This window comes from Archocentrus centrarchus, chromosome 10 (assembly GCF_007364275.1).
Source record: "Archocentrus centrarchus isolate MPI-CPG fArcCen1 chromosome 10, fArcCen1, whole genome shotgun sequence".
NCBI classification, from domain to species: Eukaryota; Metazoa; Chordata; class Actinopteri; order Cichliformes; family Cichlidae; genus Archocentrus; species Archocentrus centrarchus.
In genome coordinates this window covers 18,655,320-18,680,283 of record NC_044355.1, presented here as the reverse complement: position 1 = coordinate 18,680,283, position 24,964 = coordinate 18,655,320, and the positions used below count along the sequence as shown (strand labels likewise).

The 24,964-nt window shown below is 41.0% G+C and overlaps 1 protein-coding gene across 4 annotated transcripts; it reads right to left on the bottom strand.

Moving 5' to 3' along the window:
- Positions 1–40: 40 nt before the first annotated feature.
- kdm3b (lysine (K)-specific demethylase 3B) lies at positions 41–24,262 on the bottom strand. Of its 4 annotated transcripts, none has more exons than XM_030739006.1 (25): positions 23,734–24,262; positions 18,059–18,217; positions 15,936–16,049; positions 15,516–15,621; positions 13,365–13,489; positions 13,207–13,266; positions 12,387–13,085; positions 11,083–12,283; positions 10,776–10,992; positions 10,400–10,614; positions 10,110–10,262; positions 9,892–9,999; positions 9,642–9,769; positions 9,248–9,548; positions 8,877–9,130; positions 7,796–8,068; positions 7,468–7,639; positions 7,258–7,348; positions 6,673–6,803; positions 6,452–6,571; positions 5,545–5,568; positions 2,945–3,084; positions 2,503–2,679; positions 2,259–2,393; positions 41–1,023 (listed from the first exon to the last, which is right to left on the bottom strand). In XM_030739006.1, the coding sequence occupies exons 1-25, from the start codon at positions 23,938–23,940 to the stop codon at positions 916–918; spliced, it is 5,418 nt and encodes a 1,805-aa protein (XP_030594866.1). In that variant the 5' UTR covers positions 23,941–24,262; the 3' UTR covers positions 41–915. The 4 variants fall into 4 exon arrangements, with proteins under 4 accessions (XP_030594866.1, XP_030594867.1, XP_030594868.1 ...); XM_030739007.1 differs by having other exon boundaries at positions 9,248–9,545; XM_030739008.1 differs by lacking the exon at positions 5,545–5,568.
- Positions 24,263–24,964: the final 702 nt, after the last annotated feature.

The following is a 24,964-nucleotide window of genomic DNA, read 5'->3' as shown; positions in this document are numbered from 1 at the left end:
AAAAAAAAACAAAAAAAAAAAAAAAACACCAGAAGCGCAGTAGTTTTTGTAAATTTTATTGTGAAAAATCAAACAGACTGCTAGATCAATATATATATTGATACAATGTTAATGGCCAGTAGTTCTGTTCAGCTGCAATTGTGATTCTTGAACAATGTAGGAAGTCTGCAGTTCATTCAGCCCATGTGACAAAGACAGGTGGAAAAAACAAAACAAAAAACTGTCCTCTTGAAGCCCCCCTCCCCTCCCCAATTATTACCTTGTGGTATATAAAAAGAAAAAAAAAAAAAAAAAAGACTTCTTACTCTAAAAGTCAAATAAGAAAACTAAAAATACAAAACTTTGGTCTGCTTCCCTTGACTGGCTGTTTTCGCAAATTCATTTCAGCTACAGAGGGCAGAAACACTCAGCTGTTTAAAAACTTCAACAAAAATCTACAAAAACAGGTTAACCTTGCTCCTATTGAAGAAAGATAATATCAACGTCATCAAAATAGGAAAGTTAGCCCAGTACTCACATTTTTGTCAGTTGCTTATATTGTAGCTGAACCTCTGCTCCAAAGGCACGTCAGCTTTTACCTCCCTTACTCTCACATCTTACATATACAATGAAAACAACAGAACGAACACACTGACCTTAAATACAGAGTTAACCAAAAAAAACAAACAAAAAAATTGGAAAACTAGACAAGTTTGAGAGTACTGTGTAACAGCGATAAAGGACTTCCTTCATCGAAGCGCTGATTTGTCCCTCCCCATCTAATCAAATGTACACTCTTCCCGAACGCAAATCTTCACTGCCCCAAAATAACCTACACTATCTTTGTACTCTGCACTGTGCAGCTGGTACTTATTTATGTAGGTATGAAATGTGTGTGTGTGTGTGTGTGTGTGTGTGTGTGTAGTGGAGTGGTCTTCAGAGGCTGGATGTTTGGGGAGAGGAGTAAGGGCGCGCTAGTTTAGATTCATGGGCCTTCAGCGTCCCAATAGCGTCCTTCACTGCATGATAGATGATGTTCTTCACCTGAGGAAAAACAGCAGGGTGAGTTTGCTGAAATGATACCAGGCATGTCCTAACAACACACCTCACACTGAGTAGATTCTATGAAGTGAGAAAACAAATCTATCATTTTACTTTCAACAGTAACATCAGGCCATTTTTATTTACCAAAAGAAAATGTTATATGTAAACAAGTAGTGGTACGTCTGATTATAAAACAGAATAATCAGCTTTGCACGGGCTCCTTTGTAACAGTATATACACTCACTGGTCACTTTGGTACACCTCTTCAACTTTTTGTCAATATAATCAGCAATGGCAGCAATTCAATGCACTTAAACATGCAGACATGATCACGATGACCTGCTGAAGTTCAAACGGAGCATCACAGTGGGGATGTAAAGATGATTTAAGTTACTTTGAATGTGGCACAGTTACTGGGCTGAGTATTTCAGAAACTGCTGATCAACTTGGATTTTCCCCACACAATCATCTCTAGGTTTACAGAAAATGATCTGAAGAAGAGAAAATATCCAGTGAGCAGCACTTCTCTGGCTCTAAATACTTTGTTCATGTCAGAGAAGAATGGCCAGACTGCTTCGAGTTGAAGGGAATAACCCAAATAACCACTCATTACAACCAAGGTATTATTTATAGAGCATCTGTGAAGGATCAACACACCGAACCCTGAACCAGATGGCTTACGGCAGTAGAAGACCTCACCAGGTGCCACTCCTGTCAGCTAAGAACATGAAACTGAGGCTATAATTCACATGGGCTCAATAAAATTGGACAATAGATGATTGGGAACGATTGTGACCTGTGCCAGGAAGAATTAAAGCAAACAGGAGTCCAACCAACTAGTAAGGTGTACATAAAGTTTCCAGAGAGTTTATATATAGAACATACATATTAATTGAACAGATAAGACTGTTTATGAACGTTAAACAGTATAATGTCTACCTGACTGTTTAAACCCTTTAAGTTTATGATATTTTCCTAATGCCTGTCATGCTTAGGCCTGATATTTAAACATAATACTGATAACTGATTTTAATTTCACAGTGTTTAACAACTCTCAGCAACCAATAAACTCTGAATTCCAATAAAAAAAATTTAAAAAAAGATCATAAAACTGTGAAAACATAGTTAAATAAACTGTGGCACACACCTTCAACCACCACTAAACAAACATCATCGTCTAGTTTAAACCTTCCAAATGGGACATAAAAACTACACGACGAGAGGAACACACCAACCTGGAGTTTATCTTCATGGTTTGTGTGGGTGGTGGACAGGTGTCTGAACTCCTGGGTCAGTCTGAAACAGTGCCTCACATGCTCAGGAGACACAAAGTCCTCTGCCACCTTGATACAGCTGTACAGGTTGTGCACCTATGAGCAGGGAAAGGAGAAATATGTTCATCACGGTGAAAGAAACTGATATATCTGTTGAATCATGGAGTATGCATAAAAGTACTTTTCTTATAACAAACAGTCTGACCTGGTGGGGAGCTCCAGCGGGGATAAATACAGCATCTCCTAAGAATTGTACAATGGACCATCCCTGCACACCATATTCTTCGTAGAGCCTGCGGCGGAGCACTTGGTCCAGGTACCAGCTCTGGTCATGAATCGGGTCATGGTCTGGAGGGTTCTCTTGACCTTGTTCTTCTCCCACCTGGCAAAGGTCAGGACAAACCATGGCTTAGAAAAACTGAAGTTTAACAAAGTTTCCCAGCTGGATTAAAACGCTAGATTTAAAAAAAAAAAAAAAAAAGGTGATTTTTATTTGTGAACTACAATCATCTTCTGCAGAAATCAAACCGTACATTTACCCCAGTTTTATTTATTCAATGGCAACCTTGTCGTCACAGTTCACTGTTAAAAATGATGCAACTGCAGCAAGTGACAAGGCAGCCTGAAACAGATCTACAGCTGCTGACCTTGCGGAGCAGTTCCCTGATCTTTTCTGCATCCTTGGCAGCGTAGATGTGCCAGAGAGCTCCAGGTTTCTCCTTTCCCTCATGCACCCTCCTCTTCGTCATTTCATCCACATCACCCTCCTCAATGGTGGTCAGGACCTCTGGAGACCAAACATAAAACAAACAACAGTAATAAGCAGTGTCTCCAGTTATAACAGATTTCAGTTTAGTTTACTTGTAGCGGCCTCTTTAGGTTTTGCACTGTTAATGTTTCCACATCACTTTAACACTACTGTCCTTTTCTTGATTCCATTTCGATGAATGAGTAAACACATACTGCTTCAAGTGCTGGGACAGTGATTGGGAGTGTTAAATCTGTTTAAAACTTTTTATAGAACAATTTCATTCATATACATCCAACACACTTTTTGGACAAACGGTGCAGGGTTGTAGTTCTCAACTGGTGGCTAATGACGTAAGAGGACGTCAGAATAAAACCGTTACGCACTGAAGTGCTAAATCCTCTCCTACAAAGCTATCTGCAACTGTATGGTGTTGCTGCTATGGAACAAGCATGCCAAGCAGCAGGCCTGTGCACTCATGGGTTTCAAAGAACTGACCACCGTATTTCCTCAAATAGTGACCACGCATTTTATTTGCTTCAACTACAGAAGAAGGTCTGTATCAGAGGGAGCCTTCAAGACTTTCTAATTTCAGTAAGAAGCCTTATTTTATCCACCCAGTTTGCCCTTTGAAAGTTGGTGCTTTAACATGATCCAAATATTTCCTGTATACATTTCAAATTAAAAGCCCTTCACTGTTTAAATAGACAGAAAGGCTTCATTTGTTAACAGGGCTTTGGTGTTAAAGCCATTCCATAATACAACAGAAGCTAGACTGGATGAAACGTGCTTATTTTTTTTTTTGTGGTTGTCCTCGGGCATTACTGGAGACACGGCGGATTAAAGGCTTTCACTTGAGAAAATACGGTAATTAATATAAAGTATGTTTCTGGTGCATGAAAGCATTCTATATTTCCTAACTGTAATTCTAACAAATCTAACATTTTTATTTAAACGTCTTTTTACTGAAATTCAGAATTCTGTGGTAAGACCAGTTGAGAACTACTGGGGCAAAGGAAAGGACAAGCTGCAGACTACACAATCACATTTATGACACAATGTTCACATTCACAGCCTACCACTGAATTACACAGCAGCTAAAACTACTGCCTTAGAGCCCAATGAACTCTCATAGTAGCACTGACTGATCACTGATTGATTAAGATGAATTGAAACAAACATTTGTGACCAAAACTGATGTTTCAGTGAACTTTTAGCTTTCCCTAGCCAAAAGCTGGCTGTGGCCAGAGTTTCACAGCAAAATCTAACCACGTACTTGAATTTAGCTTTCGCAAGAGTGCACATGTATGATTGCAGACACTTTTTTTTTTAAGTCCCTTATAAATCATTTCTTTAAAGCCATAAGTTCAGCTCCCAGGTTATTACAGTTGTTATACTGTTGGTTTACTTATGTATAAAATCGCTGCTCCCAAGAAGATGATGTACTGGTGCACGAGGGTGGTTATGCTACTGTGTCTAAGAATGGGTGCTAAGATCTGTCTTAAATTGACTCACTAATAATGATGCGATCATTAGAGTAATAATCCCTGGACTGTAGTCTTAGTGCGTACAATAAAATGTTAAGGTGGTTTAATGCTACAAAGTGAAAACTTCCTGAACCTTTCCATGGAACAATGAACAAGCTGGGAAACTAAAGGAACAATAAACCATCCAGTGTTATCCCGCACAGAGCGGCTTTCAACCCCATCGGTTTCCTGGGTGGCCAGTTGCCAAGTGAACCCAGTGTCCACGTTAGCACAAGTCAATATAACTCAGAAAGGAAGTAGCAGTTCTACAGTAATTAACTTTGTAAAGATACATCACCAGCTCTCATTTAACACAGCTAGCAGTGGTGGTCCTATTTTAAATGTTCTTTTCTGCTAACGTTCTGTAATGCACGATGAATGTCTTCCCTCTACTACCAACTTATGTCTGTTATAAACTTCAATCTCCATAAATTACATAAGAATATTAGATAAGCATTGAAGTCCTAACAATACTCATCCCTAATTTCGTGCGTGCGTGAGAGTCACTCAAATGAGTGAAAAGAAGCCTGCAAGGTAACAGATAATGCCAATTCTAGATGCCCTTCATTCAAACTTTTCTCCCACAGTGTAAGGACCAGAGCACAGCGCACCCCAAAACTACCAGGAAATAAAAATACTCCCAGAGAAGTTACTACAGAAAATCTCCAAATCGCCAAGCAAATGTCACATTTATTTAATCAAACACTGAAAATACACGGAAGAAAAACACGGATCTCCAGAGGGCAACAATGAGAATTTAAACACCATGTACAATTCAGTTTAATAAAGCGTGCATTTACATAGAAATCTGGAAAGGCGTACAAAAATGCAGCAATAGAAACTAGCGGATGGTTCCCGGTGCTCTGGCCCCTACTGCACAGAAAACAGAAGGATGGAGTGGAGGAGTGAAGAAGGGGAGTTAGTCAAGAAGAAGGGCATGCTACTTAAGTTATACAACTGAAAGTCTACAGACCTTTGCGTCCAGAGATTTCTGCCTCTGTGAATGAGAAATTTTGCCACAATGTAAATAAGCAAGACCCACTGAAGGGTCTTATCAGAGTCCTAGCCAAGACAACTAAAACAGTGTAGCCATGTTTTAGATTGTTTAGGATGAAGTTGTGGAAATACTGACAAGGTTGTTCAAGAGGGATAAAGGAATGAGTGATGAAGGATTTCAAGTAGCAAGTTCTTTCAAATGTGATGTGTCTAACAGCTTGTGTGTAATGCTAACAGAATTATTCTTACATTAAGAAATGTCTTTTGGGAAGTCAGGAGTGATTTCAAAAACATTTATATATTACAGTAAAACATCTGTGCATGTGTTAGGGATCAACCAATATTTTTTCCCGCTGGGCCCATATCCATTATTAGTAATGAAGGAGAGAAAGAGCCAATATTTGGAACAGATATACACATAAATCTCACTGTCAAAAATCTGGAAAATAAAACCAAACCCTGGCATTCAAAGCTAGAATATCTTATTCCTATTAATTACTATAGCTATATATGTTATAGTAGTGGCTATTTGCTTATATTCTTTTGTATGTTCACTTTTAAGCCATAAATCTGCCAGGGACTCCAGATAACCAGCCTGTACTGTCAAGTCTGGATGTCAGTCATTCATGCGAGTTAACGTGCACTGTCCCTTCTTAAATCAAATGAGCAATAGAGGTGTCAGAGCACCACTGTGACTCTCCTCCGCTTACTGTGAGACCACAGAGCTAAAGTTTTTAGCCCCATTTTGTTTTATTTTATTGGGAATCAGTTAAATAAAACATGCCAAAGCCAGGCCAATAATCAGCCGATCCCCTGTGAGTGTGTTTAAGACAGAAAGCAAGACATAAATAATGGGGAGACAAAGTGTGTATAAGTCTGCTAACCTTCCTCCTGGTTGTCTTCTCCGTGAGGGATGCCAACATAGACCATGACGTTGACTGCGTCAGACACATCCAGGTGGAGGTTAGTGGTTCCCACCTTCCGGTCTTCAGTTGAAATTAAGCCTGTGGGTTAAAGTAGTGGGAAAAGAGCCAGGCAAGATGAATAAATATTGTAGTATGTAGATAGCGAAAGACAAAATAATTCCATCAGATGCTGTTCTTACCATAAGCGTTGTACATCTTTGGTCCGAGGTCAGGACGCACAAAAAAGTTAGGCAGGCGGGAAGCAAGGTTTAGACGACCATCTCTTTTTGTGTACTCGGGCAAGGGGAGGTTTTCCATTAAATCATCAAACCTGACACCAAACAAGAGACAATCACATAAATAACAGACCTTAAATAAATACAAACCCAGCACAGAGTGACATTAATCAAAATATACAGATTTAAAGCATGAATAAAACACAAAGAACTTGTTTGTAGTGAAGTGAAACCAGGAGTTAAAAACAGTTCAAACTGTCCACTGCAGCTACTGCATGTGCTTATCAACCAATTAGCATTGTTTTATGTTAACGTACCTGTTGAGGTTTGGAAAAATATGTCTCAGAAACATGTCAGATGCCACAGTATGTAAATCAGAAATATATTATTTGAGGCAGGTGTAAAGTGTGAAAAAAATATGAGCCACAATTCCCCATTTAGATGGTGCACCTGATGCTTTTGAGACTGAGCAACTGAAAAACAACTGAAATGCTTTCTTTTTAGACAGTTTGAGACTCACAATGAGCAGCACAATTTTGGGTTCCTCACCGTGTGGGCATCATGTCTCTGAAGTCTTCACCTGGAGGCCAATCCTTTAATTTTAACACCATGGGCAGGCCGTCAGCATCCTGCAGTCGCTCTGCATTCATGCAAAACACATTATTGACATTTGCTCAACATGCTAGATACAAGAGCTGGTATGCATATGAGTCCAATAGCAAATACAATTGATTTAGGAAAAATAGTTTGGGTACTCACTGGAAATAACCTCAAAGCCATCCCAGAAGTCTCGCACCTTTACATCAGAGATAATAGCACAGTTTCTACAATTGACCAGATCTACATCCTGGTCTCCAAACTCCTTGCTGAAGGCTTCAGGCCGCCACAACTCAGACTTCAGGCGTTTATGTATCCCTGACACCAACACAGGCTGGCCACAGAGGAGAGATCAGGCAGATGACCGTAACATTAATCAAGGTAGCAAAATTTCAGCCCATCATTCAGTAAGTGCTATCCTTCCTATCATGGTTTCTATATCGTTCACACAAAAAACTGAGTTACATTAAAGATGAAGTATAATTCTTACTTGGCCCTGCTTCCAGCACTCTCTGAAGATCTTCCAGTTGTTGCTGTTACTGGGATCCTGTAGGCAAAGGAGTCGGCCATCACAGAGCCAGGAGTGTGAGGTATGTGGCTCCAAAACGCTAAGGCCCATTACTCCATCTTTGCGGGACCCTAATGCGCCGAGTTCTCCACCTTCAGAGGCCCCAGTGCGACGGCCCTCTGCCTTCTTGGTCTCCACAACTGAGGCAATAATGTGATCCAGGAAGTTTGGAAGGCTGCTCTTGAGCTTGTCACTCTGACAGATCACAAAAGGATTTTGGGTTATCCAGCTGTGCAGTTTTTAACTGTAAATTCTTCATCTCATCTACAGGTATAATTTAAAGACTTAAGATCTAATTAATGACTTTAAATCAAACCTTAAGTCCACACTTGCAATGCAATACACATCAAGAGAGCAAATATGCTCTGCATGGGAAGATCTACATATGCAAAGGGAAGAAAATATCTGGAAGTCTCATTGAGATACAACATTTTAAAACTCATTAAAAATTAATTCAAGGGGCGCCTGGGTGGCTTAGTGGTGAAGCCGGCGACCACATACATATACCGCGTTGCGGTGCGGGCAGCGCGGGTTCGCGTCCCGGCGCCAATTTGCCTGCGTGTCTTCCCCTGTATCTTTCCCCCATTTCCTGTCTTTCTCCACTATGATAAAAGCCCCTGTGGCCAAAAAAAATTAAAAAAAAATAAAATTTAAGACCACTGAACACACTTTTAAGTTCTTTTATTAGTAAATATGCATTTATGACTTTAAGGACTCATAGCTAACCTGTACTTTTGTCAAAGGAGTAGATTTTTAATAGTTTATGTACTGAAATTTACAAGGTAAATGGTGGTAATTCTTCAATGAACTCATTTACTAAACACCACGTTCGCCCATAAATTTCCATATTTAAACGGACTCAAAGAATAATTTGTGCTGACAATGACTTGGCAAGTTCAGAGGCTTAGTTCAAGATTGTGTGTGCATGCGTGTGCACACATATGTTCGAACAATTTCATTACCACTAGATCACTGTACGGAATAATAAAAATTTTATACATACGCCTGCTGAGGTAAAAACAGAGGGGAATGGTACCCCACTCTCTCCAGGACCTTGGGGCAGTTTTCCTGGTCCGGAGTTGAGCAGGTCCCGGAGACTGGATCCCTCAGGCTTAGACTGGGCCATGCTGGAGCCCAGTAACAGGCTGTTAAATAGCTTAGGGCTAGAAGCCGAAGGCTTTGACAGGGCACCGAGGGAGTCCAGGCCAAAGGGAGGTCGACTGTCTCGATTCATCATGGAGCGAAGCGAACCGGATTCTGGAGAAAGATGGGAGGAAGGGGTGACATTATTTCAGATATTATTAATATTAATGTAATCTTTTTGATGCACTAAGATTTTACTGACTCAGTACTTCTCACCAATTTCTTACTTACCCTTGGTGTCATCCTTGGCTTTCTGTGTGGCCAAGTCTGCCAGCCAGTGCAGAGCAGAGCTGTTGCCCTCTCCTGATGAGCGCGACTCCTTGGCAGAGGACTGTGTGAGGTTACAGGGGGAGGATGTACCACTGGTGGAATTACTGGTACTACCTACACTTTCTCCACCCCCACTGTCTGACGGCACTGCTGACTGTGTGGTTTCTGTTTTGATCGCTGATGTTTCTCCCTCTGATTTTGGAGTGATGCCAATACCAGAGGTTGCAGCTGCAAGGGCACCCCCACTACCTGGTGTGGACTGCTGAGACACACACACAATCAGATAGCAGAGCCTTCAAATTTGAGAATTTTTAAAGTACAAAACTGAGAAAAGAAAGAGGTTGTAAAACTGTACCTGTGAAATCCCATTTGGGGCAGTAGGGCGCACTAGAGGCTTAGTGTGTCGATTGGCACAGGGACAATTTGCTTTAATACCCCACTTGCCCCTTGCTGAGTGTACCATGTCGCCTATATTATAAAGAGCTGAAAGAGGAAGGCAGTATTGTCATCACACCTTTTACTGTACCAATTCCTGTTCATAGGTAATATTTAATATTTCTGAGGTGGGGACTAGTTTTATGATTTGCTCCTAATGTGTATGTTACCTGTCCCAGGTATAATTTGTGTAGGCATGAGGTTTTGTGGCTCATGAGGTTGGCCTTTGGCACACTTCAACCAAGCGAAAACTTCATCCTCCGGAGTTTCATCTACATCTGGAGGAAAGAATAAAGTCACCTATGCATTTCCAACACAATCATCTACATGTAAATCAAAACACACTAACCAGCTCTAAAGTTACTCTAACGTCCCTGCAGTGACTCACCCTCCCTTGGCCTGTTCCTGCGGAGCCGGTAGCAGTCCAAACACACTCCAAAACCACATTTGCGACAAACCCAGTGGATGTTAAACAAGGTGGTCTCACACACATCGCACATTTCTCTGACACCTCGCACAGCACGTTTCCATGCCACTTTCTCTGCAGGATAATTAAAAAATAAGCACATTGCATACATGGCAGACACTTGGAAGCGTTAAGTAAAAGCAGAGCAAATAAAACTATTAATGAGAAAAACATGAACTCAGGTGATTAAAAAGAGATGTCTTTATACTTACGATGAGGTTCCACCATCATCATGGCCTCCTTCTCAGACATCACCAACTGACAAAACTGATCTCCCACATTGGCCAGTATATACTTGGATGTATCGAGGTCAAGGCCCTCATGGACAGCTGGCACAGGCAGCCACAGTCCCATGGCCATGGAATCACTCTGCTGAGGACTTAAAAAGCCTTCCACACGCAGCACGCCTTTACGAGTGAAAGCCAACCTAGTCACAAGAGAAAAAAAAAAAAAGTTTAATATCAAAGCACTGTTTAGTGTGATTGTTGCCTGATTCTGATTACTCCTCAAAAATAAAGAAACACGTGAATAAAACATCAAAGCAAGACACTGCTTTAACCACATGCCACAAAGACACGTGAGCCACACCTTCTGAAGTGGAAGAAACGACAGGCCACGTTTGGGTCGTCGTCGTCATCGCTATCGTCGCCCGTATTCCGATATTTCCGATAACGCTCCAGGCGGCATTCGCGGCACTTGTGCAAGTGAGGGGCCACATTGATGCAGGAGCCATCTTGGAGAAAGGACTCACCAGATTGCTTTAGACGACGCACCTTGCTCTGATCTTTAAGTACAGACTGACCCACTGGAAAAGACAACTTAGTGTTACCCCTCTCAGTAATCTTGTTTATCACTATAAAAACATATAAGATACGTAGAAGTGGACACGTCTTACCTTTGAAAGGCTTGTTACGTGGACGGCTCTTAACGGCCCCCTGGATTTTAGTTTTCTGCAAAATGGCCCCATCCTTTGCAGGAACAGGAGGTCCTCCTGGGATTTGGTCTTTCTCCAGGCCCTCCTCATTCTCACTTAGATCTGACAGGTCACTGTTGCTGCTAGACTCAGACTCATGTTTAGATGACTGGCCTCTTTCTTCCAAGCTAAACTTCTGAGACTGGCTCTGGTCGAAGGGCACAGGCACCTCCTCCATTCCACCAGGGTCAGTGTTTCCAAACATCGGGCATTCTGAGGTGGATGAAGGGATCTCGCTAACGTCCTCCTCCTCCTCCTCCTCCTTTGTCACAGTCCCTTCACTTTGTAATGTCTGAGATGACGCTGGAGAGGGGGAAGAGCTGGTCGAAGCGGCTGCTGACGATGCTGGGAAAGGTGAAGACAAAATCCCCTTAGGCGGCTCTGCCATAGTGAACAGGTTCGGCTTGCTGTCCAGCGCCGGACCCATGGACTGTGTCTCCGACCCAGTGAGGCCAGCAAAAGCTGTGAGGGAGGTTTTTTCTCCATATGCAAAAAATGGATTAGCAGACTCTTTGGAGGGCTGTAGAAAAAGGTTCTGGTGACTATCTGAAGAATTAAAACCAGACTGAAGCCCTAAGCCAGCCACAGAAGTTCCATTATTACTGTTCTTCTTAGAAGCACTTTGAGCTCCAGAGGACACTGCTGGACCACCAACACTTGAGCCAGAGCTCCGTCCTCCTGGGGAGCCACCCACGCCCTGGAAGGTTGACGACGATGTGTTGAACACACCATTTCCCGTTGGCTGGACGTCAGGCACTTTAGGCTGCTCAGGCTTTTTCAGCCCTTCAGTGGGTGATGCTGACTTGAAAAGGGTTGGAGGCTCTTTACTCAGGCTCTCGGACACTGCAGTAAAATAATTGGTGTCCTTGGACTGGGTCTGATCAGCAGTTAGATTTAGGCTGGTGCCAGACTTCTGTGTCATGCACTGAATAAACAGGTTCTGGTCTTGCTTAGGCTGAGTCTCAGTCTTTGCTCCACCAAAACTGAAGCCAAAAGGCTTGGGAGCATCCTGGGAGGCTGTGGTAGTGGTCGGTGCTCCATTTGTCTGTGAGGTAACATCTCCAAATACAGGAGCAGTGGGTCCCGCCTGGGGCAAACGAAATCCTGATGTTGGTTTAGAGCCCTGAGGGAAAAAAAATAACTTGGTTAAGTTATAAAGTGATAAAGAAAAGAGAAATTTGTTGCACATGTATATACAGTATTGATGATCATATCAATGGTTCTACCTCAGCCTGGCTTCCCCAGTTAGGAGCTTTAGGATTAAAACCCACAGAAGCTGAAAGCGTCACACTGGGACCACTGTCTTGTGACCAAGAAATGGTGACAGGTCCTGGGGAAACAAGAGCAGCTGATTTGGAATAAGCTGCCTGGCAGGCCTCCTCTCGTTCTAGCTGGGGGGATGGGGAGGCCTTGGGGGCTGGAGCTCCAGGGACCAGGACTGGCATCTGGCCTAGTGAGGGAAAAGATGCAGTGGAAAAGGGGGAAGGGGCTGGTTTAAGGGGAGGAGGGGTGGGGGTGTGAGTAATGGTGGTAGTCGAGTCTGCTGCTCCTTGTGTGGCGACTGCGCGACCATTTTCTTTGACATGGCCCGGATAACGTGGAGAACTGGCATTTGACTGGTCCATCTGGAGTGATGAATTAATCGTAGGGGGGGACCCTCTGCCCTGAAGAAAGGTTCCCTCTGAAGAGCTTCCATTTTTGGTTGTGCTGCTGACTCTTTCACCAGAATCACCAGCCCAAATCCCCATCGATTCCACTGCAGTTTTGCTGGCGTCGCAGTTTTGTGCATCTGCTCCAGTATCTGCTGCTCCTTTAAACCGTTTCAAGTTCAAGTCATCCTCACCTTCTGAGGCAGTCCTGCGTCTGCGTCCACTGTCCCCTTTCATTGTTTCACTGTCCTTCCTTCTCCGCCCATTCTTGCCAAGCTTCAAGCAGAAAATAAGGGGAAATAATTTGATTCAAAATCTAAATCTGAAATTACTTTAAACTGTTTAACGAAACATACACCGCACAACAAGAGTTTGATGGATACTATAACAACCTTACCTCCTCCTCTGTCAGCATGACATGTATCACACGAGGATCAACCATCTGATTTTCTTCTCCCTTCAGGCAAAAATAAATAAATAAATAAAAGTGTAGTTAAGTAAAATACATTTGCACCACGACCACCAAAATATATTCACGCAAAACATAAATGTTACCTTATCCAAAGTAATCTCCATAATATGTGAGATGGGGTCATGCTGTGAGACCAGTCCTGTGGCCCAGCATTCTTCAAACTCTGGCTGGTACACACGAACCCTGCGTCCTTGAATAGTGTATGAACCTGAGGACAGGTGCAACAAGAAAACGGGACTCTGATTATGGCAAAATTAAATGACACAAGGGGTGTATATTTAAGTTTCTCTAGAACTGCATCCCCTTACATCACACTCCATGTTGCTCTTAAATAAAACATAGATGGGTTTGATTTTATTCTGATGAACAGAACTTAAAAAAAAAAAAAAAACATCCATTCCTGTAATCATCTAAAAATATGGGTGACAACTATCCAACCTGGGGGACAAACCTGCTCAGCAAAAAGGGACCAGCCCACTAAAGCGTTTTGTAAAATGCAAAAAATGCAGGAGGAGGGGGGGACATGATATTTGGGCCTTGTACTATATTTTGCAATCTGAAGCATTGTGTTGCAAATTGCAGCAAAAGGATCACTTCATGGAACTGCCTGAGCCAGAGTCTGAATGTTCTGACTGACTAAGACATGAACGATCAAAAACATTTGATTTCGACTTCAGTGGGCTCCTTTTCCTTCTGGAGCCCAGAAACCAACACCTAGTCAAACACTGTCCACAGGTCCAATACTGGACAACTTCTGGTGTTCACAGGTCATATTTTAACCATACAAGTGTGCTGATTGAAAATCACAAGTGTGCTTACTTTTGTTTCAGTTTTTTGTGTCCGTGATCACATGTGTCAGGGTCTGTATTCTCCATACAATCTCTATCTTTCTACTTTCTGCATGGCAGAAAACACCATTTGTCAACTTTGGAATAATTATAAATTAGCAACAAGAAGCACTCAGAGCACAAACCTCGGCCAAAGCAGCTCACTCTCTGGGCAGCATGTACTTTTAAGGGAACAGTACTGTATTTTGTATATATTCATTTTCTTCTCTTTGTTCTTTGTAAAAGTACTTTAAGACATTTGTAGTGCATTTAAATCAGATAGCATGAGAGATGTTTACTTTGGTTACACAAACATTATGTAGGAGCAGGTAATGAATAATAGGTATTGATTTGTAAATAACTGGACATGAGCTTAGAAATATACTGTATTATAATATAACTAACTAGGCAGATCATTCTCTCTTGACAATACTTTCTTAAAAGATACGACACATTTTGAGGTCAGCTTGAAAGAAAGGCAGATGTGAAATCAGAGGTCAAATGTGACATATTTTAAATCTTTATACGGTACGGTACTCTATATTGTTGACAATAGCCACCACACTTGTAAGAATCGTGGCTTTTTGTCAATTTTTGACCAATAAATCATGAAGTTGGGTGCAAGAGTGCAAGCCAAATTTTAATGGATCATTAACATGACCCCACTCAATACCCCTACAGAGATTTATCAGAATTCATTCAAACCTTTTAAAGTTATGGTGTTTACAGAAAGAATGACAAACACTATGAAAAACACAACCTCTTTGGTGGAGGTAAGTATGATGATACAACTGTGAATCATTTGATATGCAAATAATTTTTACTTTGTATAACTTTAGAAGCTTTAAAATATTGTTTACATTTAACAGATGGCAAAAGACCCCAAACAAAAACAAAAACAGACTTCAGATTAAAACAAATAAAATCAGTCATCATTAGGTGATTATCAACATGTCCAGCTAATAAACAGTTACTTCCCTAGCATCTATGCTATGTATGGATACAACATTCAGCACCAATATATCCTGGATCCTAAATAAAATGACTTACAGTCACTGCCACTTTTAGGCCACTTCTACCATGATTTCAGAACATGTTTTCACATCAACCAAACACTGATGGTAACAAGGACGTTTCTTTCAGCTGCTTCTTCCCTCACTTCCAAGGAATCCCCACAGCAGATGGTTCTGCATATCTGATTTTTGATGTGAGGTAAATGTGACAACCACTATACTACCATGCAAACACCATGTTTAAAAATTTCAAATAAATCACAAAGAGCAATTTATTGGTCTTAATTTAAACAAGTGCCACAGATAAGAAATTCTCTCAGCTTCAATTACACACAATGTCCCAAATGTGAAATGGAGATTAAGTAAATACAAACTAGTCAAGGCAGAATCTTACCCTTCCTGAATATCTCCTGCAGTTCAAAGTCAGTACGCCAACTGGAGATGGCAGCCTGCAGAGAAGGCTGCTCCAACAGCAAAGGGTGTCTTACATCTTTATCAACCTGCAAAAGGGCACAAACCACACTGATCTGAAGCAGTGCTAGTAGCAGAGCAATAATAGTAAAACAAAAACATGTATGCAGCTTCACCCTAGATTATTATGGGACTAAGTAAGCGGCACCAAACTAACGTGTACTGGGTGATAGTCCAAAATCTCGTCTGTTTAACAATTACATCCAATAGAAAATAAAAGGCAACGGTAATTGACAAAATGATGTTGATACTGTTCAATAAATAACTCAATAAAAAACAGGTTTAAAAAAATCTGTTTACATACTAACTGCTTTAACAAACACTAAAAAACAAACTTACATACCTCAAACCTCTGGACATTTTTGTTGTCAGGCAGGAATTCAAAATTCTTGTTTCCAAAATACTCTACAGGAACCAAGGATCCTAAACCCACTCTGTCCACCAGAGAGCGGAAAGTCTGTGGAGAAAGACAAGAGCGTGTAACTATTTAAATATTGGGGGAGTACTTATAATAAGTGTATTCAGCTCAACAATAAAAATGAGCAACAAAACTATGCATGTAATTACTTGTTTTATGTGTGCAGAGCTGGAAAAAAGACAATAATTGATTGTGATTTTTACTTTAACTGGATGATAGCCAAAAATATATTGCCACCTCAAGTTATTAAAGTCCTGTAAACTGTGACATGAACAGTTACAATCTAAACTCACTGCTCATTGACACAAATATCTAATCAGCAACTCAATGCATTTAGGCATGTTGACACGGTCAATATGAGTCTCAATTCCTTCTGCAATACTCGGATGGTAGGGTCAGAATCTGGCATTAAACAACATGAAGGCATGAATCCATCCTGCATTTTGCCAATAGTTTAACCTGGTGGTGCTGTAATGGTGTGGGAGATATTTTCTTGGCACACTTTGGGACTGTTATGCCTCTTTTCCACTAGTACCTACTCAGCTGGTACCAGGACCTAATGGAAAAGTCTACAAACCGTGCCGAGTCGAGTCACGCTCAGTAGCCACTAGTGGAAATGTGGCAATAGGGGCCCAGCCTATTTGAGTATTGTTGCTAACAATGTCTATCCCCTCTTGAGCACATTGTACCCATCTTTTGATGGCAGCTTCCAGCTGGATAATGCACCAATTGCCAAAGCTCAAATCATCTTAAACTTAGCACTTCTGGGACGTAGTGGAACAAGAGATTTGCTTCTTGGATGTGCAGCTGACAAATCTGCAGCAATTGTGTGATGTTGTCAATATGGACCAAAATCTCTGAGGAATGTTTCTTGTTGAATTAATGCCACAAATAATTAATGCAGTTCTGAATGCAAAAGGGGGTTAAATCTGGTACTAGCAAAAAGTAACTAATGAAGTGGCCAGTAAGTGTACAGACTGGCTATTTCAAAGTTAAAAAAGAAAAAAAAAGAAAAAAAGAAATGCTAATGAGAGCTTAAAGCAGAAAGCACATTGCCCTGGTCTCCATTCACTTCTCCTTACTACCAGTGAAGCCCTGGAAGATGAGTAACACAAGTAGTTAATGATGCACTGACTTTCCTGTCTGCTCTTAAGGTGATATTTAAGTTGGCTGCATTCATAAACTTAGCACAAACAGTAAGGAAATTTGTGTTTGGTTGATTATTTCTTTGTTGTAACAATGGTAAATCTTATACTGTTGGAAAACCTGTTTATTTTCCCTTAAATGGTGCTACATTTGTAAGGAAAATGCATTTGTGGGCTGAGCAGGAGACGTGAGAATGTGGGTTGCACCGATAAATCATTTACCAAATCTTCTCTGCCAGTCTCAAACAGCTTATTCTGCTTTTGACTCTTGTTTTGAGCTTCTGGTAGCCAAGAAGAGATGAGATTTTGTCATCAGTTGCAATCCCATATCTCAACAGTCTGGAACCAAGTCTATCTTTCAAGATGACAATGCTCGCCCCCACAGAGCCAACCTCCAAAATTTGAGAGTGGAGAAGATGGAATGGCCTGCCTGCACTCCTGACCTCAACCCCACTGAACAGTTGTATGATCAGCTTGGGCATGCTGTTGGTGCCAGAGTGAACAACACAACCACACAGGCTGACTTGCGATAAATGCTCATGTAAGAATGGGATGCCATCCCTCAGCAGTGTGTGACCAAGCTGGTGACCAGCATGAGGAGGAGGTGCTAGGCTGTTGTGGCTGTGTATGGTTCTTCCACATGCTACTGAGGTTCTTGTTTGTTAAATGAATGAATTGTTAAATTGCCGATGTCTTGTTTCGATGAGTCAGGAAACACCAGAGCAGGATCAGGTGCAGACTTTATTTTCAAATGAAGTTTAGTGACCCAGAAATTAAAAGAAAAAGTTATCCAAGTTCTCTTCAGTTTACTTTCAAGCATAAATCTGATCCAAGAAGAGCTCACTATTCCCCATTCACAGAAGCAGACCAGACTGTTTCACTTGTTTTCAACTAAGCACTCACCAGAGCAGGCCAGGCTGGTGCCGGGGCTCCACTTGTCTCAGTACCATCACTACGACGGGCCCAAACAATGGAGTCTTCTACCAGCACAGCTTTCACCCCCTCGTCATATACCTGCACCCAAGAACAGCGCTGCGAAGCATTCTCAAACTCCACAAATACCTGCAGAATCAACCAAAACATAAACATGAGGACTGAAGTGATGAGGCAGCTCAAGTTACTGCAGACTGCTCTTTAATACTTTCAGAAAATCTCAAATCCAAGCAAATACAGCAAATCAAACTCATTACAAACGCAGTAAAAGATATATTCAGCAACTGTGTATGTAATTCAACCACAGGTTGTTAAACAGTAGATATTCACTAAAGTGTATAGTGTAGTTATGGCTTTATCAGCATCTTCTGATTTATTTCAGCCTTTTTAGTTCTTGCGGCCTTTAAGTATTTTTTTTACATTCCTCTTTTTTTTGTGAAATATGTAAATTGTGTACTTTATCCAACTTAACATTTTCTAGGTAATTTAAGAAAATTTATTTTGAAAATGCCAAATTACTGCTAATGGACAGTCAAGCTGCTATACAACAGTGATGCAGATCCTCCTCAGTGACAAAGAACTCATAAGGCATCTTCAAAATGTAATCCACACCTTCTAAAAAATCATTTCAAATACTGACTCATGACTCACATTATACCAGAATCTATATGTGGAGTAAATATGTCTGTATGATCATACACAACATTTATAATGCACATTTAATGTAACTAAAAACTTCAAGGAGGCAGAGCGCTGTTAGAAGAAGCTCTGAAAAACACACTTCATCTTAAAACCTGGATGTCATTTGTTACCTCCTTGATTTATCCATCTAAACCACAGACTGCTGTTTGACATTTCTAACTGAGAAAAACATCTGCAAATGTACTCAATAACTGCTGCTTTATACATCATCTGTTGACAAGAAAAATATGGTAAAGTTTGGAAACTAAGTATGTCATCTTAACCATTCTGTCCAGTTCAGAGCGAGAAGAATATTGATCTTAACTGCAATTTGGAGAGTAAATAACAGCCTTAAGTCTGTCAGCACTTGCTGCAGAAATGAAGCACAGCAAATGGTAAATCCATTTTAGTTCTTACAGTACCGAGTGTTACTCTTCTATGAATGTGCGCTGCGTTTAAAATAGTACTTAAAAATCATCAGTCCGTACAAATGGACTGAAATTTGTTATATTTGCAGATGTCTTAACTGGAAGCTTTACATTTTTTTCCTTCAGTAACCATGACTGTACTTATTTATAACCAGCACAATCAGACTTAATGATGTCCACTGAAAAACAGTTAAGTTCACAAGAGAGCCAAATAATCCGCCTTTTGCCATTTGAGTATAACTACTGATGTACTCAAATGGCAAAAAAAATCTAAAACAAAAATATGCCACAATATCTACAAGGCCATTATTATATCTAAAAAAATATAAAAAAATCACAATGACTGAACAACGAATCACCTTTGACAAAGTTTACAACTAAATGATCGACTACACAAAGTCACAAAGTAAACATGAGGACAGCAGCGCTCCCGTTTCTCAGCAGTTACTTAAACAGGTCAACACGTCACACAGCAAAGGACTGCAGCTCTTTACTGGACTGTTATCAGTGCGCTTGACTCCTACTGTCCCTTCTTCTGGTGACATTTGTTTACACTCAGGGTGGGAATATTACAGCATGTTGGTAACGCCGTCCATGCAACTGATCAAAAATGACCCAGCTTTAAAAGGAAAAATAAGGTTCTGTAGGTCAAATGTAGCTTATTTTACTGTGGATACCTGGTCAGGTAAACACATAATCTCAAGGAAGCAAACTTACAGAGATAATACCAAGTAAACTGCTTAACCTTCAGGTGGTGATGTGTTTCCACAGTGCAAGAGGATTCACGTGAGTAGTCTGGAGTCAACACTTGTTTGAGAAGCACTCTATAACAGGGAGAAACGTTTTGTATATTTGGTTCACCAAATATACAAAATAATACCTTTGCGTACTTTGCTTTTGTAGCATCTAGCTTTGCAGATATTTAGATTTTAAAAGCAAATATCTGTGTATGTTGCTCACTGAGAATTTATATTTAAAAATTAGAAAACATTTATTTCCGTGTACACTATATAATCTACAGACCTCCGTGTGAATAGCTTTCATTGGTCCAAACAAATCACAGCTAATCAATACCCGTCTACAGCAGATTTGGAGTATATGTGGAGAGGTAGTGATATATGATTTCCATGTTTCTTCAGAGTTCTCATTTCTGAAGGCAACATGGAAAAAAGCTGCCAACATGCTAAGAATCAATTGCCAAAATTAAATCGAAACCAGTCTCTTTTCAGTCCCATCAGTATGTATACATGTACACAGTACGTTTAGAAAACTGCAGACACCAAAAACAGGACAGGAGTAGTTAGTGAAAAGTGTGTCGGCCAATTACCATAAGTATTGTTTTTAAGTTGTTCTAGCTACATTCAGTGGTGCCGGTGGTGTTTCTCAATGAATAATCACTAAATGCCTGAACTGCAACTCCACGATATTAGACTGCAGCTGACAACTGTAGTAGCACTGCAGCTACCACCAAAGCAGGAGGTCTACACTCAACAGGTGCAGACTAAGACAGTGGAGTTGAAGTACATCTGACCACAGAAGCATCCTCTTTGGAGAGCTATCTAAATGACAGAGAATCCCCACAGTAGCAACCTGGCCAGCAATCTGGTGGGTAAGGAACAAGAAAGGAAGGCTGGGACTAGCAGGTTAACAGCCACTGGACTTTGGGTACTTTCCACTTGTAAACTGCTTGCATACAGCCTTAGTCTCTCAGATAGACTTTGAAAAACTGACAAATACAACAAAAGGGTCATCTGCTTTCATTCACGCAATAAGCATAATACGTTAAAATCCTGAACTGCCAAAGGTCTACAGGAATATAGAAACCTTACTAAAATTATTTTATTACTTGTGTTTAGTCAGTTTTGCCACTATTCTGACCAAATTATTTTTGTTTATCCTTCAGTTGCAATAAATGTGGATAGTATTTTTGCCTTTTAAGTCTGCGTATATAAGCACCATCATTGAAAATGTGCTCCTGAGGAATCTAATGTAAACTAATGTCATCTAATGTAGCAGGAACTACCACAAAGTCAGCTTTGAGTACCCTGCCAAATGCTGTTCACTGCAAAACTGTTTTTCTTATTCTGAATTTGGTTTAGCTTCATTCTGAATACAAAGGAGACATTTCTCTTTCTTGGTTATTAGGATCTGGCACTTTGCAGAGCATCTGTGAGGAAAAGTATATACTCAAAATGTAGTTGTGGTAAAATGTATTTGACAGACATTTCTATACAATGTCTAGATTATCAGTCACTTGAAGGGCTAGACGATTAATCAAAATTTAATTTGAATTCCTATTTTAACTTCTAACAATTATGAAAACACAAGTGCATATCTTGTGTAGAAAATCCAATGTACCCGTTTCCTTTATAGTGTAGCCCTCAAAAAGTCCAAACTGTGTAGTTCAGATCGAGCTGTGATGACAGAAAGAGAGCCTATGATCAACAAGACTCATTCAGAGGAAAAGCCATATTAAGGTTTCTGCAGGTTAACCTGAGGAAGGATCATTAACTGCCTCCGGTGCCTTTGTCTCCACATTTCCAGGGTGCCTCGTCCAGTCTGCCTTCAGCAGCACACAATACAGGTGTTGGATGAGTCTTGGCCTAACCCCCTTTATGCGACTCGAGACGGCTTTGCTCTCTGCAGCTTTAACCGTGACTTCCATGCAGGTCACCCAGCTGTGTGATGCAACCAGGGCCTCTTGTCACCCATTTACAACTGGAGATCTCCCATAGTGGAGGCTGTGGCTGCTGAGTTACCAGCTGCAAAACGGGCAAAGCTGCAAACCTCTGTTTGCTTTAGGCCGTGGGAGCTCCACAGGTAGACCATGAAGGAGGAAGGTCATGGGACCCCCGCAGTGAAGTCATTGGACCATTACCTGTATTCACAAATGGAATCTCAATCGGGCTTAACTCAGACCTTGTAACAGGAAGAGAACGTTTAATGTCTGAGGCAACCTCACTGAACATTTATGTTCTCACATGCTGTGTCTAGTTTAGAAATCAAATACACTTAAAGCTCACATAAATTCAGTGTTAAAAAGTGCGCTGTTTGGAAAGTTAACAGAATTAAGTAATCATTATCTCACTATTGACCAAAATCACTGTAAGTATGACTTTTGTCCCCCCCCCAATCATGGATGAGTACTGCCCAGCTATAGCATCTTCTGTGTTCTTCACTAGACCACCAAGTCAAGCCTCCCAGCCAAGCAGCTTTAAAAAGTTTAGAACATAAATGAGCTTTTACATGTTTTTGAACTGATCATTTAGCACACCAATTATTTTTAAAGCTCAAGTAAAAACAAAAACAACAACAACAACAACAAAAAAAAAAAACACTTGGCAATTGCCCCTATTGCTTGACATTAGTCCACATCTGTTGGGTGGTGGGAATCAGAGAGGTAAACATCAGTGGCATAACCCATCCCAACTGAATGGACCCCTTGGCATGCACAGCAAAGTTTAAAAAAAAAGTCCTTAATTTATTACTATTCATTTCACAAGCAAAAAACTACATTTAGTAAACATACACCTAAGAAAAATAACTAATAATGCTCCTCTAAAGATAAAAGTTAAGCAATAAAGTATACAAAAGGGAATCTAATTTGTTGTTGGTTTGGGGGGTTTTGTTCTAGTTTGCTTTTTCTAATAAAAAAAAGGTGCACTTTTGCTCCATCATAAGCAGTAGCATTTCTGTTTATTTCTTTAAGATTATATTTTACTTTGCTTGATAAACAACATCAAAGTGGGTATTTATCATTAATGCAATCCCCCATTCTACATGCATGATTTTTTTCATCAAATTAGACACTAAAACAACGTTTCTAAAAGTTGTACAATTAAAATTATATGTTAATATCAATTCAAATGCATGCTACTATAATAGCTTGCATTTGGTCTATGAAGTGTAGCTGTCATGTAGGTCACCCACCGCCACCCAGTTTTCAAAATCTCACCCAATTGTTGGACTCGGCAGAGCTGGGAAACACTACTTTCATTCATTCACACTTGCAGTAATTACCAACTCGAGCAACAGTGTGAATATTTAATAATCTGGACCCAGAGTACAGTCGTAGGGGTTCCTGGTTCGCCCCTTTATGAACTTGTAAGGCCTTTAACTAGACTAATATCCGCCAGCTGTGGGAGATCGTCAACCTTTACCGTTGCTCAGTGTTTGTCGGCGATTTGTTTCAGTGCCGTGAACGCTTCGATAGCTCTAGCTAATCGATGCTTTGCAAATTAAAGCTGAACAGTTCATTAATAATGCTAAAGCTGGATGTCAGAGAGCCGAAAAGCGAACAAAGCAAAGGCCAGAAATCCCCGGCCTCGAGTTTAGCTGCGCCCAAGTCCCTGCGACTTGGAGCTAGCCAATACCTGCAAGAGCTAACGTTAAATAGCAAAGGTAACAGCACCGGTGCTGGATAAAAACATTTAAATAGTGTAGAGCACATGATAAACAGCTAGCACACATTGCATGTATGTTAACTAGTATGTATTTGGCAATGCAGGACGGCATCAGTTGAATGTAAACACTGACCGTTAGCCCCGCTGCAGTGGTTGTTGTTGTCGCCTCCCCGACGCTAACCTCCGGGCCGGCCAGGCCAATGACACTCACAGCCCGCACAGTTCCCCGAAGCCAGTCCCTGGCCCATGCAGCCTGGTCCGGCTCGGACCCATTCGCGGACCTGCCGTCGTCGAGGAGCAACAGCAAACGCTTCCCTATCAATTCGAGAGAGTCCCCCATGGTTTGCACACAGGCTAGCTGCTTCTAGTAAGCCACCATGAACAGTGTAACTTCTCCGCTTGGGATGGGAACTCGAGAAAGCTAAGGTTAGGGGACGATTGTAAAATAGCTTTAACCACGGTGCACAATGCGGCTCGTTTCTACGGCTGCGCTGCACCCCGGGGACACGCGGCGAAGGACCGGGTCACGCCAGGAATTCACCCAGTCGAAACGTTTTTGTCCTCAGTGTTAACGCGACTATCCTACTCTGTCCGCCATTTAGCCCTGCAACAATCAAACGCACTCCTCGTATTCAGGCAGCACTGCGGAGAAAGTGTGCGCAAACAGCGACCTCTAGCGACAGGACCGCAGAGCAACTCAATGATCGCTGCTTTATTTTTCAGGATTTTCCGCAGTGTTAACCAGACATAGCTGGGCCACCCCGACTGGAATACACGAGGTTAAAATACCTTTATCAAAACGACTGTTTGCATTATTTATATTTAATTAGATTCAGCAGACTACTGTTTTTTCTTTGTGTGTGTGTGTGTGTGTGTGTGTGGGGGGGGGGGGGGGGGTCGTGTTTTTTTGCAGGGAAATTCACTTGTTACAAAAATCACAGTAAAAATAACGTGTAACTATTTTATTCATTAAATTTTTCTCGGGTATTTAGGAAGTGTGGCGCAAAGCCTTAAAATTACAAAAATATTAGTACAAAAATATTGCAAATCAATAGCAAAAACAAGCTTGCAGTAAACCTATATGTGCCATCTGAGCAATCCCTGTGTTTCTATGATTACAATTGTTTCTTCATGAACATCATTCCGGTTATTGTTGTTGATTGTGACCACTAGGAGGTGCTACATCGCCACAAAGTCTTCATTGAAGTGCATTGAGTACACTTTCAAGGGAGGCACCTTGGGGCCAAGCAGACCTGAGGATGTCTTTTTTTAGGGTGTTTAATTCATGTGTTTTTCAATGTATAAAAAAAACATATAACTGTGAGTTCTATTTATGTGATATTGATAGCTGTGTACTTTTGCAC

Bases quoted from the DNA above. Each gene is read 5' to 3' on its own strand.
- kdm3b (XM_030739006.1), bottom strand. From the start codon at position 23,940: ATGGGGGACTCTCTCGAATTGATAGGGAAGCGTTTGCTGTTGCTCCTC. The intron at 13,086-13,206 runs GTAAGGTTGTTA...TTCTGCTTGAAG, and splicing joins TCATGCTGACAGAGGAGGAG to CTTGGCAAGAATGGGCGGAG. The intron at 10,993-11,082 runs GTAAGACGTGTC...TGTCTTTTCCAG, and splicing joins ACGTAACAAGCCTTTCAAAG to TGGGTCAGTCTGTACTTAAA.